This window comes from Sipha flava, unplaced genomic scaffold (assembly GCF_003268045.1).
Source record: "Sipha flava isolate LNK unplaced genomic scaffold, YSA_version1 268_pilon_pilon, whole genome shotgun sequence".
Lineage (NCBI taxonomy): Eukaryota > Metazoa > Arthropoda > Insecta > Hemiptera > Aphididae > Sipha > Sipha flava.
The window spans coordinates 143,882-162,739 of record NW_020272932.1 but is presented as its reverse complement, the minus strand read 5'-3'; the positions used below and the strand labels follow the sequence as shown (position 1 = coordinate 162,739).

General features: G+C 25.5%; 1 protein-coding gene across 1 annotated transcript in view; it reads right to left on the bottom strand.

Annotated features, from left to right (window-relative positions):
* Positions 1-18,858, bottom strand: part of LOC112685161 — a 68,298-nt gene extending 49,440 nt beyond the window's left edge. The window contains exons 1-2 of the mRNA XM_025556950.1: positions 18,690-18,858; positions 7,087-7,217 (exon numbers count right to left, since the gene is read on the bottom strand). Of these exons, the coding sequence (XP_025412735.1) occupies positions 7,087-7,195 (109 nt within the window). The 5' untranslated portion in view covers positions 7,196-7,217; positions 18,690-18,858. The remainder of the gene's footprint in view (positions 1-7,086; positions 7,218-18,689) is intronic.

Genomic DNA, 18,858 nt, shown 5'->3' with positions numbered 1-18,858 from the left:
ATATAATAATAATAATAATTTAATTTAATTTTCAACCCTTATTTACAGTTTATCAAAACAAAATATTTAATGGAATTTTAGAGAAACCTATTTTTCGATAAAAATACTTAACCTCAATGATATTTATTGACCCACTATACATTGTGTGGATAACAGATTCAAATTCGTACAGATAATTAACCTTTAGAATTATTAGGTTCAATCATACAATAAAATGAAGTAAAAATATAATATTCATAAATATTTTGCAACTCACATAAAAGTTTAAATTATGAATTAGAATGAATGAAATAAATAATTATCCAACAACTTGAAACTATTTGATACGACGAGTGTGTTATACAAAATTACTATTATATTCATGTGGTAAACATAATTAAATAAACAGTAAAAATAAATTATAACTCGAGGCGATTCATTGTCAAAAGATTAAATAATAAAACACTAAAATTAAAAAAACCCGTAATATTATCCATTCAAAATCCTCAGCAATTAAATTGTTTAATAATACACATTCAATAAGCATAATATAGTACCTATTTTAACAATTATTTCTCCTTCAAGTCACGGACCTTGTCAACGCAAAATTGTGTAACTTATATAATAAAACTGTTTTACTTGAATACGATATTTACCATTAAAGAAAAACCATAGAACATTTAAATATGACTGACGAGCTTTCTTTTTTTAGTTTTGATCAAACAAACAAGAAAAATAAAAAATTTCTTTTTATAGAAGCTACACACAAAACACGAATTTCGAAGTAATTTAGCATAAAGAATTTACAGAAAGATAAAATATCCAATAGAAGTAAAAAGTGTTAGTTTTATAGCGAAAAACTTACATGGAGTGCATATTATTTCGAAAAATAATAAAACATTTAAACATTTTTTTTAATGAGTTTTCATTCGAGGTTCGAGAAACCATAGTAACGTTATTCTTTCAATATTATAACATAATATGTGGGCAATGCATGACTGTTTCCGTATGTACTTTTTTCGTTATCATATTTTATATAATCTCTGTCTCGCGGGATTTTCCAACGACTTTTGCGCAATATGACAAGAAAATAAATTATGATTTAAAAAACCAATTCAACTAAATTTATTCTAACCTCCATAATAGATACTTTAAAAAATAAGCCGGTTCCTCGTATAATAGACTTGTATCACATCTTCGTTTTAAATTCCATTCAGATGAATGGCTTGACATAATAATACAAATATCTACAGATAGTGCTATCCAAAAATCGTAAAATATTAAGAGATATTTTAAGCAGTAATCCAACAAATATATTTGATGATATCGAATAATATAGCTAGACAAATAATAAAATTTAAAACACTGACGAAATAGACTTAGGATTTAAGTCATTTAATTTAATTACCTAAATTAATATTTATAATCGTAAAGCATTTAAAAAAAAAATGTAGTCCATTACTTTATGATATCACAAAATATCGATGTTTACTAGTTATGGTCAAACATAAAAATTTACGTACTGGTTGCAATCACCCTTCATGACGGTTATATACCCGTGTAATGGGTGTATATTTTTGGGAGTGACCACTAGTAGTGGTCACTCCCAAAAATATAACATACTAGTTGCATTCACTCAACAAAAAAGGTTTTAATACAATTATTCTATGTTGTGCTATTTTATTTGCAAAAATATACACTTATATACATTTTCTTTCTTATTTTTATCAAAAATACAACAAACTCATATTCTATGCTTTTATTTACTGCGTAGATACGGTTACAAATGTTGATACTTTGCTTATATTTGAATGTAGTGAATTGATTAAATACAAAACTAAAAGTTTTGTAACTAGTCTTGTTTCAATTAATATTTTTTAATATATAAATATATATAATTAAATAAATATATAATTATAATATAATGTTGTATAGTACTGTTTAATAATAATTTATATTTTTAAAGTTTCGTAGATACATATTTGAAAGAACTCGACTTAAAATATTCAAGCCAATTAATTTCATCCTTTTCATAATACCGTATTTGTAACACTGGAAAGTCTTTCTCAGTTGATATTTTATAAGCACAAATCGTTTTTGAACTATTAATTTTCAAATAAATAGTAGTTTAAATTTCATTAATGGTTTCAAAAAATGTATAAGTATTAAGATGATGAGACTGATAAAACATGCTATTGAGCTTCGAATTGGAACTTTCACATGCATTGGTTACTTGTGTAACAGAAGAAAATTCAGCCCACAGTGACAGCGGTCTCGAATCCTTCCTTTACCTATATTTCTAAAATGAATCCTATAATATCGGTTCCGCGGTGACCACAACTCAGGTATTACCTACAATTTGCTTAACCGCAACTGTGTGACAAAAATCATGAGTATTATACTATAATGCATCTTACAAATATTATAATTAACTGATACGAGGATTTGATTTAAATGTCTTGGACCTAAACATGGTGATACTAATGATATAAAAAATTAACGAAGTACACTCCAAGGAAGAATTAATAGAAAACATATTTACATTGATTTATTGTGAGGCGTGAAAACCAAAACGTGTATGGCCCACTTATTGATTTTATTCAATATCTCAAACTAGGGTTCGGATGAAAATGTTCTCGAAACTATAGAAACATACAATGTAAAATATACATTCGCGACCTTATTTCAGAATGTTGATGAATATTTTTAATATTAAACAAAAACACGTTTTCCATTTTTTTAAATTTCTAACCTCTATTTGTTTTCTACTCGTTATACAACCATTTAAAAATTTAAAACCTATATTATATTTAAATTAAAATTAAATTATTCATCTATATAAATTAACAACTAACTGATTTCTATATATATATTTATATATAAATAAAATCCAAATTATAAAAATATAGAATTGAAAACGACTTGAAGGAATTTTATATTAAGTGTAAGAAAATCAATGATTATACAAAATCTATTTAAATATAAATGAGTACTAAATGGATTTGATTATGTTCCAATAAGTAATTTATATGTTTTTTAATAACTCATCGGTTATACTCGTACTATTTGCATGCATGCATTCCTGGCATTATTTTGGGTGATATTTAAATAAGAATTACACTTTTATTTTATTTTTTTCACTTCTGAAAATTTATAAATATTTTAATTAAATTGTAAATTTTAGATATATCCTTGATATAATACGTATAAATATAAGAAACATTTTATATTTTATATGTTCAATAATAATGTTTTAATGAGAAAATGCTATTCTATATTATTTTAAAATACAATGCTGATGGTTAAGTTATTTAGTCAATTCAAAGTATTTAAGTAATTTGTGATACTGCCTATATGAAGAAAAAATGAATACGTCATTACAAAAGTTTCTAATAAGAGTTCCTATTATTAACGTTTTTAGTTCACGCTATATTATCTAGATGAGTCAAACAATTACGTTGCAATTCCACACTATCATTAACACCAACTTTTATAACTTAACTGAGCAATAGTTTCCAATTTCTCTATATGTTTTGCGATATTTAGTCAACATACAAACCAAAAATGGAATGTACCTATGAATCAAATAAAACGATGAAGCGCAATATTGCGTGATTATTTTAACTTTTTGTATCATCGATGTCATGACGTATTATTAATTTATTTTTATTAATGATAACTTAGAATGTATTCTACTTTTGGTTAGACAATTTACATATAGAAGTGTGAATGAATAAACAGTAAAAATTAATATTCAAAATGGATTTTAGAGTATCTTTATACCAATGAACTAAAACGATTTAATGATAATATTATTAAAAATAATATCTATACCAGTGTTGGTCTAACCCACTCGGATATCTAGGATTCACCGGAGCCCTGTGGTTTATTTTTATAGGAGCCTATACAAGCATACTAATATAAAAAATTCTAGTAATTATTTTCTTGAATTAAATTTAAAATGTTATTCTTATCTCAATCTTGAATTATTGTTGTCGTTATATAATAGAAATAGGTATAACTCCTATCGTGTTGTGTTGTAAAAAGCGAGTGCATATAAATATAAATATTCGTAATTTAAAAAATTAAGACAAGTGTTGTTAACGATTACATATACTATACACATATACATATACTATCACAATAATAATTTGATAATATTAGCTATGTAAAAATATAAAAACAAAAATAAGTTACAATTTTTAATAGAGTTCAAGTGTAGCGAGAAAAACATATTTTAGTAGGCAGTTATTGAATCTCATTTCAAAATTATGTTGTTTAGGGTCTCATTGTAAATTTTTTACCAGAGGCCCAATTATGAGCAAGAAATGACACTGATGTGCCACATGTAGCTTTGAGTATATTTTTTCATCAATTTTTTTAAGGCTTCCTTACTTGACAATAGTATAACAAGTTAAATAATTAAAATACATTTATGAAATTTAAACACTCAATATATAGTTTAATTAAACACACAAATTATAAATATTTAAAAATAATTTAGAAACAATTTTTTCAATTCTGTTAATGAATGTGTTTTTTATTATTTTTAGTTTGGAAAACGATCTTTCACAATATACTTGTGTGCATGAAATAGTTAATATACATTAATATATACCAAGGATATATTAGTGAATTCAGCTTTATTGATGTTATACTAATATAATAATTCCATGATACATTGTATACATTTTCAAAATGTTGAATTTATATATTCATTAAATTTCGGTGAATATTTAGGAACATCGGTCATTGTATGATTTTTATATAATATGCTCTCATCATCATCAATTCAGTTGATAGTACTTGTACAGTTGACATGACCTCATCAGTCAATTCAGACTTTTACTATTATTATTCATATTATTTTCTTTGATCTATAATTATAAAAAAAAGCTCTGAAATATTGGAGAAAAACATATAATATTTAAGGAAACTCATTCGAAGAAAGTCTTCTCACTGTTTCGCCGACCTGGCCACTGGTTTACACTCAAGATAATATTAATGTTGTATTTTTTTATTGTAAACTCATTTTTTTATGTAACTTTGGTATTAAAAAGTTTAAATATTTATAAATTATATTTTGTTAAAATAATCTCATTATAAAGTACCAGTAGAAATAAATTATACTGTTTTTAAACTATTTGTAAAAAATAACAGTCACAATCGATGAACATAGTCACAAGCGAACTAACTGAATTCATCAATAAAATAATTTATGTATTGATTTCCTTCATCATATAATTAAATAATAAAATAATTATTAATTTCCAAATTAAATCTTCGAATTACCTAGTTGAAGAGTAATAAATATTTAATGTATGTTTTTATTGTTGAACAATAGATAAACCCGTCGGATTTTTTCGAAAAATAAAGATATCACTATCTATGATATTCAATGAATATTTCACACAAAAAAAAGCAGTTTCAAATTTATATTACTTCAAAAAAGAACAATATTACATAAAATAGGAAGACGTATAAAACTATTTATTATAAAATGTTTCAAATTGTTTGTAAATATAAAAAGAAAAAAACAAATTAATAAAGAAATGAATTTCATTTAGTATTAGATACAATTTCAAATTCAAATAAATTCAAATAACGAAAAATAATTTATACTATATATTATATAATATACACCAAAACGTTGATTATACGATCACACTCAAATTGGAAAATTTGAATGAACTTTTTTTCAATTATGAAATATTCGTTTTTAACAAATATTAATCTGATGTTTAATAAATTTTTCCTTTCTCTTTTTCCCACAAAAATACTTTTATAGATTTATCTTATATTTTTATAATTTATGAAATCATATTTTTTTTTTAATTCAAATATTCACCTACTTTTTAAATTAGGTACATTTAAATTATAACATTCTTAGATAATAATGAAATTACCCGACTGTATAATATAATGATAATTCATTTTTATGTGCTTATATAATATATTCTATTGTGTAATTATTCATTTTGAACTAATAAATAAATTATTTAAATGTATAAAATTTCATGAGTAAAAGATTTATTCAAAAATAACTTAACAAATGTATTTTATTGACATTAATAAGACCCAATAATTTTACAAGTAGAATTATCATAAGAAGACTTTTGATTCTAGTCTGCGAATCGTGATTTAATAAAAAAAACTTAACTATAAAATTTTATTTATCTATTCAGAAACCCAATCGCACATAATAACATGAACAACGTTGGGTATGATATTTACCATCAAAAAAACGCCACAAATCTGTAAACCTTTGGTTATGCAAAAAATAACAATGTATTTATAATAAATTATCGTGAAAAAGATTAATTTCACTTATGGGGAAATAAAAAATCTATTTAATAACTCGTTTAATGTGAAATATTTAACCAAACAACCGTTTTTAGTAGTTAATATAGCGGTTCTCAAACTTTTTTTTTCGCGTACCACTTGAGTATATTATCAATCAGTCACGTACATTAGTGATTAAAAATAGAACCATACAAATTTCACATAGTTAAATACATTTATTTTAAATAAAAAAAACAATAAAATACTAAAATAAAATTATTATTTATTTATTGATACAAAATTATTAGTGTTTTTAAATTAATATATGAGTTAAATATTGAATTTTTAATTTCCGTTCTACCACCATCCGGCCTTTCGCTTACAATCATAGTACTCTTTCGCGTACCACGGTTTGAGAACCACTGATTTAATACATATAAAATACACAACGACGTATTAACATTAAACGAAAAACGAATATTTTGCTATTTAAAATAATATAGAATAAATTTAAAACTATTTGTCAATAAAAATTGTACTCTATTGTAAATCCTAATTGTACTGATAAATATATTTACTATATTTATTTATTATAAATAAGTGTGTGTATTCACGCGTCATACATGTATATATATCTGTCTGTATTGCGCGTCTTTCTGGAGTATAATTTTTGTAAAACTCATCTCAAAATTATGACGGTTGAATGCGAATAATTTAATTTAATATAATTTATATTTTCATTACTCAGAAGACGTCGGAAATGGTTGACAAAAATGTTTCAACAGAAAAAAATTATAAAATAACTGAGATCTCTAAATTACTCACTGTAAGTCTCCGATATCGGTACGCCCTCGGCAAAACATTTTTCACCCCGGTTGGCTAACAGGATCACCAAAACACTCACGAACAGTAATAAAGTGTAACGACACTTCATGTTTCCTCAGAAATCGTTGTAGCTGTAAATATATGAAACATAAAACGTATTATTGTAATGGTTTACAAAAAAAAAATAAATAAATAAATAAAAAAGCAATAACCTTAAAGTTACACTTAAGGAATAACTGAGTATTTGTACTTGGGGAATAATTTCAGAACCTCCCATTACTTTTGATTTCAATGAGTTATAAATGTTATAATATTATTATGAATATATTATAATAATGAAGGCTATATGATGACTATTTATGAAAAATACTTTTTCGAATTACATATTTTTAAATGTTCATAATACCAAAGGTTTAAATGGCTATTTTATACTACATTTATATAACATAATTTCTACGTAGCAGTTGGTTTTGAATTACCACACATAAATTCATCTATAATATTTTGATATCAGAACTGAGTCAACCACCGTATCTTAAAATACTTATTGATGTTATCATCGGAGTCATTCACTATAACAGTCAACTTTACAATGATTATATAACATTGGAATTTAAATAATCCAGCCACTTCTTCAAATAACATACTAAAACGAAAACTATAGTCATCAACATCTAAAGCCATTAACGAGAAATGTCAATTTCGTCCAACCCATATACTTCTCAATTTGAGGATACCAAATAAGCAATTTCATCCCTTGGAATCATTGCAAGTCTAACACGAGATATCCCTGCCTAAAAATAATGACAATTCTAATAATAGGTCACCCCATATTTACGAGAAAAAAAGATTTACTTATTTCTTAGACTTAAAAACTGATCTTATCGTTTGACCTGGTCCCAATGGATTTATTTTTACCGTTTTAAAATATACTTTAAATAATCATAGCCATCCTACCATTAAAATAATATTAAATTCATGCCTCAAATTTTGAATTAAGATAATTTATCTTTTCATAGATTATTACCCTGTCATCAACCAATTCAAGTAATGATTAGTAATTTACATCACTCTACTCCAATCAAGGATATTGAAGCTATTCAAACAGAAATTATTTTCACTGTTTCAAAAGTTTACAATATAAGCATCAAAAATCTTCCATTTCCTCAATTTTTTATGTGCCTTAATCCAATCAAGCTTATTAAAGAAAACATTTATAAGCTGATCACCTTTTTAAATTCACTACAATGAGACTAAGGAAAATCCATCAACTCCCACAGTGATGAACTGTTAGTCATACTGACTCATCCATAAATACTGTTAACATTTACTCTGGTGTATATGGTAAAACGCGATAACAAACAATTTCTCGTATATTGCATCAAATCACATAAGTTGTTGACTTAATGTGTCGTGCTTCAGTACTCATTTTGCCTATTACAAGGTCCTCCGTCGTACAAAAAAATAAAACTTCAGAGTTATATAAACACGTCCATTTGGATGGACGATCGATAGACTAATTACAAGTATTTAATTTTTAATGGTTTCAAAATGAATTTTAAGCTAGATTTATTTAGTATACGTAGGAATGCTTAATTAAAACTGCGTTCAACTCGCGACCAGTTGAAACTTTAAATAAGTTAATAGCTTCAATACAATAGTAAAAACAATTATGTGTCAGAAAAAATACAATTTAATCATATAAAAAACATTTTTATCTATGTATATTGCCAATAGATACTTCCAAATATTATGAGGTTCATTATGTATAATAATACATGTTTTTATAAAATAATACAAACGCTCACATAAGGCTTATAAGTTTCTAAAATGATAATTTTCTTTAAATCTATTTTGTATTGTAGAGTTTTGTATTGTATTGTAAAATAAGTAGAATAAATGTTTCAAACGTAATTCCGATAAAACAACATAATCCACATTTCTTTCGACAATATTTTTATTTTTTTTTTATTTAAATTAATATCGAGAGATTACTAGGCCTCACTGAGGAAAACTCGTGTGGAGGCCCAATTTTTCGAAAATATAATCAACCTAATCTCTTGATTAGATACTACTAGACTAGAAAAGACTAAAAGTTTTTTTTTTAAGTATTTACAACCCAACGAATCGAACGGGGTAAATTAACATGCTACGACTTTTTGTTGATGAGATATTTTATTTATTTAATTACTAGGTAAACGAAATTATCCAACTATTCCTCGAAACCGATAATGTTTGAACTACTCCTCTCTCTCCATTTCTGATTTACGTTATTTACTTTTTAGATAGGAAAATGTAAATAAATGTAAAATATATGTCATACGAATATGCCATCAGTAATACGAATCAACTCAGTTTAACCTATTTAGATATATTTATTCACCGTTCTACAATCTATACAGTAAACGAATAAGAAAAGTAATGTAATCCACCAAGTAAAAATAAATAAATAAATAGACATCAACCAAGTTTTTGCTACTCTAATATTAGGGTTTTGGTAGAATCAAATAATCTTGTATTTAAAATTACACCTACAAAAGTTATCAATTTTTAATTTAGTAATCATAATTATATATAGGTCCACCCGTCACTTCCACTTAAAATACATGTAGGTACCAATGTTGAATTTACGAAATAATGGGCCGTTATAAAAACTAACGAAACAGACGTACTATATAGTGACGTTCATGTAAAATTGTCTAACTCCTATAAAAAATACTAATAAAGAAAAATAGAAGTCCCCTGAAAACTGATTAATATGTGTTATAGAATTACGATGTAAAGGTAAAGGTTTATACTTTGTTCCTTGATAAGGTTTTCAAATATTTTAACATACAATAAGTATCGCTTTTCAATCAGAAATGCTTTTTCTCGACTGAATAATGTCAATGTGTACACGTTATTGAAAAAAACTATTTGAAATTTAAAATGGAATTTTAAATATTTATTATGGGTGATATTTTAATCAAGGCACTGTCCTAAAATGCATTTAAATTATATTTATTATCATCTAATTTAATTAAATTTAAGATTATCTTACTTTTTTGAATAAGTTACTACTAATTTAAATAATTTCAACAGATATTAAAACATTAGGTGTGTCAAAACATGCATTAATTCACAACAATATACACCTGTATATTTTAAATTATAATACAAAGATCCAATATAAATAATAAACAACAAATATTTATATTATTTACATTTATACATGAGAAATAAGTAATAAATAATAGGTACTTATTTTTAAACAAAATATGTTTTTTGTAGGTATATTATAATTTTATAAAACAATTCATTACAATTTATATAATACTTATTATGGAGTAATATTTATGATTAAAATATTAAAAAATTGATTCAACCATTAAAATATGTATTATTTAATTATTTTTCTCAGGAATCAAATATTATAAGAGTCATTAAAAAGTATAAATTGAATATTCTTTATTTAATGTGTAAACAATTTTTAAAAATAATACTTATAGGCACAATTTAAATAATATAACAAAAACAAATATTGCAGTAACACAACTTTTAAAATAATAATGATTCATTATAAAGTTAATAAATTAATAATTATAATACATTAATCATTAATTTTAAATTTGTATTAGTTTTTAACTTTCAAGTTCAATTTTTTAAATTGCTATAGTAAATATATTTGTATTTTTTTTTATCTAGATGAATTACGGTAGATTCATCAGATAACTAATTTTGTTGATTATCTAGATAAGATAAAAGATAATTAATTATTTAGTTAGATAATTTATTTAGATAATTTATCTAGATAATGCTTAACACAGGTCACGTTATAATAAGTATAAATTCTTATGTATTATTATTTTTAACAAGACAATTTAGTTATTTTCTTATTTTTTAAATTTTATGTAAAACGAGCAATATTTTGGTTTCACCATGATGTATGTTTTTTTTTTTGTTTGTGTAAACGATTTCAATCAGAAAAAGTGCTCCTATCATCAAAATCAAAAAAGAAAGATGGGTCTTGTTGTCATTTTTTAAATCCCTCCACAGTTTTTTCCGAATGATTGAGAAAACGTAGAAAAATGTTTAAACATTTTCAACCGAGGTCAAAATTTGAACCCTGCTCTGATTATTATTTTTTCATGCAGAATTATTTTTTTGCCTATTTAAAATAAAATAGCAACTTTTTTCATATTCAGTCGTAATTTTATTATCTTTATATATACCTGATAATGAATTTTTAATTCGAAACCAGTCATACTTTACAAATATAATAACACTCTAAGCTAACCTTAAATGTACGTAACCAAGGCCATATCTAGAAATTTTTTTCGGAAGGAGCCCAAAACCTGTATATTGTAATTTTATTTCATTTATATTTTAACATTTGATATTTAGTTAAAAATAAGACAGAAAAAAATGTAATCTTCTTTTATTACAATTAATATCATATTTTTATATGATATTATGGTAGAAAATTAAAAGCAGTCAATGATTGGTTGGAGCTTAAGTCATTTTTGACTGAAAATATTTATGTTGGTATTAAAATAAATGAGTATTTTAAATATTCTTAGAATATTGAAGATATCTCGGGGGGAGGAGGGTCCAGACACCCCAGATACGGCCTTGTGCGTAACACATTTTAAGATAAATTATTATATATATAATACTTGGAAGACTTTTAAATTTCCTTAAAATTTTATCAAAACGTAAGCAAACATAAAAAAATATAAAGTATTTAATACAATTAAACTTCGACTAGGTTTGTCACTTTTGATAAAGTTAAATTTTTAATCTTAATTTCTACAACTTGAAACAATATACTACTAAATTATTTGTATCATACTCTAACTAAATTTAAATTTAAAATATTTATAAAAATAAGTATGATGAAAGTAAGTTATTAGTTATGCAATGTATAAAATATAATATTAGACTGGATTTTGATCAAAAACTTTTTTTAAAATGTGGTGAAACACAAACACAATATTATTTCCTGTTTTAACCTTTTCACGTCACAGTAGAATTAAAAAAAAAAAATTTTATTATACTTAATTTTTCCATTCCTTAGGATTTTCATTCCAATTCAGACTCATATTACACTCTACATTTTTGTCTTACCTAACAGTTTTGTTCAATGTAAAACGGTTTAATTAATAATTGCCAACTAATATTTTTACCAATAGAAATACATAACACATACATTACATATAGTTATAAAATCGAGCGTAATGCAATCCCAACAGTTCTATTTTCATGTATAGTATTATGACGCTCAAGATTAGTCGCATAACACGTATGAGTATACTATGCGTAAAAACGAGTGTACAAAATCCGGATTAAAAAAATAAACTCATAGTAGTGCTGCAACAAATACACCAACAAGGATTATATCTCGGTGACCCCAAATAATAATTTTTTTAAGTATACCCTAAAGCAGTAGTTCCCAAAATATTTCGAACAACGCCTCCAATTAGGAATTTTGGTTATCTTATAGCACCATTGATAAAACTGATCATCCTTTTTTTATCTATATGACAAAATTATAATCATTGTTTAATATAGCTTATTTTTAATCCAGAAGTGGTCGGTGGCACGATGCGCTTGTAATAGTACCGCGACATCATATAAACTATTGCTTTAAAGTATAGGTACGGCTGAACTTTTATAATAATAATAATACGAAAAAAAGAAAAATTCACAAGAACATGAAAACGACATTCAAGCAAGAAATTTGGTTTGAAATGTACATGCATTTTTGAATATTATACCCATGTAACAACTAGTACAAACAATTTTATAATAATATGCAGCGGTTGGTGTATTTACAAGGTGCAAATTTAAACTGGGTCGCGATTACCTTTTTTGTTGTAAAGTTGGCCTGGAAATTTCAGGTAATAAAAAAGGTTGGTTGTAATCTCAACCCGATAATATTTGCAGATTATTTAATCAATATATACATATGTTTCCACATGATATGGGGGCCTGTTGTCAACTGTGCATCAGTTGCAGTTGATACGTGTTTAACAACTAATGCATGTGAATCATTTCATGCGCATTTTAATTCAAATATAAATTCCACTCACTCCAATATATTTGTTGTCATTGCAAAATTAAAAGAAGTACTAACAGAAACGTACATTAAAATCAATAGCCTAGATGTACCATTTCAATTTCAAAATACAAAAACTAAAAAAAAAAAAAAGAGAACTCTTAGAAAACACACTTACAAAATATAAAAATTAGGAAATATCAGTGAGTGAATACGTTAAACACATGGCTTTTTACTTAAAAAATAGATTTATATATTATTATGATACAATTTTTCACTTATATTTTTACTCAACAGTTTTACTTGTAGTTTTAGATTTTTTACACTTAGAAATTTATATAAATACATTTTACATTAATTATATAACGAATTTCATACTATGAATAATAATATGACAATGAAAATAATTTTTGGAGGATAATGAGAATCGCTTCCTTGTGGTTTCCTCGGGGTAATGGCTAAATGGTTCTCAAAAATATTATAAGAAAATTATGTGTATATTTTTATCCGGGCTGAGATTACACCTAAATTATTTTTACCTGAAAAAAACACGGGCTGAGTTTACAATAGCTCCTTATAAATATAGAATTTGCACTTACATTTTTATCAAACACATGTACAACGACGAAATTAATCGAAACCCTTACACAAGCAGGTATACATCGACCTTTTCCGAATCAAAGTACTGTGGGAGACAATAAATCACAGCGGCCAGTATTCCTTTAGTGGATTATTTAGTGATTGAAGTAAATTACTCAAAAAAAAGGTAATGGCATATAATATACAGTGTATTTACTATAACTGTAATTGAACTGAATTATTTAAAGATGAATGAAACGTAGCTCTAAATTTTTCCGTTTTATTTTAATGTTACATTACCCAATAAAAGGTATACCATAGAAGCAATTGTCAAATTTATATAAAACACGTATCTTATCGTTGCGATAAATTTATTTTACATTCATATGGTAAAAAAAGAACATAAACTACATTTACCAAATAAGTTATGAAACAAGCTAATATTGGTGAACAACATTCGTCTATATTACACACCCTAAATATTTAAAGTAGTCATCAGATCAATGTGGTCATGATAAGGTCGGAGGTGCAGGATAAACCATTTTTGACAAAAAAGATTTCTACTCACCTAAAATTTACATGGTTTTTGCAAAAAAAACAATTATAACTAACAAATTTTCTGTCAAATGGTTATTTTATTTTTTTTGTCTACACATTTTATGCAGTGATACATCTGCACTTTCAACAACCCTTCTATTCTAACTCTTCTATCTTCTATCATGATATTATGACATCCTAATAATGGCAGTCAAAATAAAACGATTATTTATAATTTTATGGATCCAAATAATACTAAACAGTTGTATATGAAACGTACAAAGTATTATTTCTCAAAGTAGCGTTAGTATCCACTTTAACAACTTTCTCGAAGCGTGTTTGTTATTTTAAAGTAAGTTTTCATACTCCGGCACGCACTCGCGTGTTATACGTATATTTAAATGTGTATAACATTTCACCCGTCAACCCACGCGTGGTACGTGCCCCATCATTTTTGTGATTAAAGACTGTGACGTGATCCAAATATATTTTAATTCCAATGCGTGTATGGATCAAGCGCAACTGGTACATCCATATACAAAAAATTATAAAAACAATATAAAAGTACATACGTGTTATAATCGATGGCGGTTTCGTTGGCATAAAATATATTACATTAAATTATATTGTAATATAACTTATAGAAACGGCTGGTTATTAACTGGTATTTATTTTACTTTTTACCGAGTGTTAAGCGCCCGTAAGTTAAAAAAATAAATAATAAAAGTAGCCATTATTTCTTGAGTTGGCATTATAATAAATTTCCAATTTTTTTTTTTTTTTTGCTACTGTGTATCTTTTGAATACAAAAAAAATGGTATTTCTTATTTGAAATACGCACATCTTAAAACAAAAACAAACGCTGTTTATTGATTACATAATCATTAACGTGTTTACATGAGTTTTGAGAGATGGAGTAGTGATTCACCGTAGTGAAATTTTTCGTTAATTCTACCAGCTTTATTTTTCTATAAATATAATTAAAATTATTTGATTTTTTAACTATATTAATTATTTAAAATTTTCATTGCTTTTACATATTAGCAAGTCAAAAAGTTAAGTAAAATTAGTCCGAATATAACTAAAATATGAGTATTAGTTAGAAAAACATTTTTTTTTTTACAAAACACAATCGATTTCAATAAAAACGTTATTCATTTATTTTATTCGGCTTGTTTTAATACATTTTTTTTACATATATTTGCGGATTTTTTATGAACCTATAAAATAAAATAATAATAATATATTTTAATTTTAAAATTATTGCATTAAAAAACAAATATTGATTTGTATTATAAAATATCTCTTATTTCACCGGGCAAAAAAATTCTAGTGAAAACGTTTTATTAAAAACAATCCATTCAGCCACTAGCCGTAACTCGAAAAAACAACTAAGATTAGCCTGAAATTGAGATATTGTTGAAAATATTCGTTTTAAAAAATTAAGTAAATAACGCAAATACTGATGGACTTCATATAATTATAATTATTAATAATTAAAATAGTTGTATTTGGCTTAACTTTATAACTTTTATAATTTGCTATTAAACGAGATAAAACCATTTGAATAAACTCTTCGTTCACCATTACATATGTGTACAACTTCACAGACATATGAAGAGTTTCTTACGTACAATTATATATATTGATCAACCAACGAGGGTTTATAAACTGTGGTATTCGAATAATCAATCATCATCTCGTTCGGTTTGGTCAATTGAAATACAGCGGTAGGCTTGCATGTACCAGAAAACATCGATGACGATGTAATGTATTACACTTTTAATTTATATAGAACCATCATCAATCAAATCAATAGTGTTATACACTATCATACACACACACACACACACACACACACACATATATATATTAATAAACTATTGTATGTAGGTATTAGTTGTTACGAATGTCATTGAAATAAATATATATATTAAATGTATTATATTTAATTCATTATAAACTAATTTAATATTTGCCTCATTTTTATAATAGAATATACAAATAAATCAAGTATCAAATTTGTTTTTAAACTATTCTGTGGTTTATAAATATTTCGCAAATGTATTGATGTTATGAGATTGTTGGAAGCTTACATAATCAATTTATTTAACTTTTAATTTTGTATTTCAAAATTAAAACACTGATAAAATTGTGGCCATAATATATTCTTTAAATATCTCATTTGTTTTTAAATTAAGGGAAACCTGTTTCTTCGAGTCATTAAAAATTTAGATGATAAAATGCAAAAAAAGAAATCTTTGATATCGATCAACATACACACATATTTAAGGCTTAAAAATGTATTTTACTCGTTGTTTTCTAATATAACTATAAAACGGAATGTAAAAAAAAATAGGTTAACACACTCACAATCCCTTTTTGTATTTCCTAATTGTATTTTATAAACAACATATCTTTACATATACCTATATCCTATATATTATAGGTAGTAAAAATATGGTCATTAGAAATGTCTTAAAAGAACATGAATACTACAAATGCATATGAGATTGTTGAGATGACAAAAATCGTTTTCTCGTGTTGTTATTAGTGTTTTTATTGTTGTATATTGTTATTATTGATTTCGACCATACAAATAAATAAATAAATAAATAAATAATTATTGTTTATTCAGCAACCTATGTTAACACTCACATTGATGCCCTTTTATTTCGGAAACATTCATAGCTACCAATGGTACACGTGACGAGTAACAATATGCATAATAAAAGGAATTTTATTAATACATCTTCAGTATGAGTACTAATGACAATTGCTAATAACCCATAGCAGACAAATACTATGGAACAAAAGAAAACCATTCAAATCATGGTTATATACACAAGCAATTCATGAAGTTTGAAGATTATTCTACAATCCATTAATATTAGTTGGTAAGTATTTAATACCAGAAAATCGTACAAAATAGGCATAGTAAAATAACTTAAGTGTTAATAAAAACCAAATAATAATTTTTATATTATCATCTATGTATCACATATGATGGGTTTTTCTTATTCTAACACAACATAATTTTTATTTATAAAATTAATAGAATTATTACAATAATGTTCTATTAGAATAAATAATGAAAAATACATTGTATTTGATACCAAGATGACAATATTAAAATTATTATTTGTCTAATATTTATCTCCTGTAATAAATTAGATCACAGTATTATACTCAAAATTGTATTATATCAGATCCACTTATTTTATTTAAAGACATTAAGGAATTTTTCTTCGTTTTTTCGTCTACTTTTACTAAAAATCTCGTTATTAATTTAAGCATCTTAAATTTAAACCACCTATGAAGAGACATATCTAATTATGCATGTACTTTTCTGAAATGTAATAAACATTTAATACTCAATAAAATAACAAAATCCATGTTTTTTTTTTTAAGTGTATTAATTATAATGTCACTTTTAAATTTTATAATTTTGAATAACATATTTTAGTAAATAGTTTAAGGGATTTTATATAGGCAATTCTTGTGTCACATTAATAAATAAAATATAATATAAATTGTATTACATATTTAGCTTCAATATACATAAATAGGAATTTATTTAACAATACTATACTTTTAAATTACAAAGTTTTTTTTAAAGGTTTGATTTCAAAACAATCGTTGGTTGTTAGTCGCAGAAATACGTTTCTGAGTTTCAATAAACATTTTTAAAAGACAAAAATGTTCTTGTAATTTACCTCACAAAATTTAGTTTTACGAGTTACATAATCATACTACGAGAAACAATATAACAACATGTTCAATTTGGAATTTGCTATTATATATAATTAACCACGACCTATTAAGAAAATATTTATTAAAATTACATCATTTCATACACCGCAATCGACTGTTGCATTATTGGATTTATTATTTTAAATTAGCAATTCAAGTATTTTGTTGGAGCTGCGAAATTTTATGGCAAAAACTATGAATTCTACGCAGTACTCGAGTCGGCAAAATTAAAGAAGGGGACTCTATTTACTTAAAAAAAAAGAACGCCCCAAAACTTGTTAAGCTAATTATAACGTTATAATAGTAGGGAGTCACTAATATTCCTGGAAATTAGTTGAGGTACTCTGCCCCCCTGCCCCCCTAACGTCAAACATTGGTTCTACGACATATTTTGTTTGGTAAAATAAATAATAAGGTACGAATTTTGAATCTTTTTATACTGAACGCGGGAAAAATTGCATTGCTTGTACGATGAATTCAAATCGATTTTCAGAAAGTCCTTAACCAAATGGATAAACATTCGTAACTTCAGAGTATCTACACGATGGACTTCAAACGTTCATTAAAAATGTAGAGTGTGCCTAAAATTGCAAATCGTAGGCCCCGCTTAGCGTCGGGGGTAAACACGTCTTCTGCGACCACACGAACGGCGGTGCAATACTATAACGGTTTTATCGTAACAAACGTTTGCACTTACCGCAACGGCGACGGTTCGTGGTTTCCCGTTTCGTATTTTTTTTTCCTCCAACGGACAATGGCGGCGACGGTTCCGGCGGTTGCGACGAGAGTGTTGACGGTACGCGCGACGGAGACGTAATACGCGCGCGAACCCGAGTCGTGGTGGGCTGTTGAATGAATGATAAATG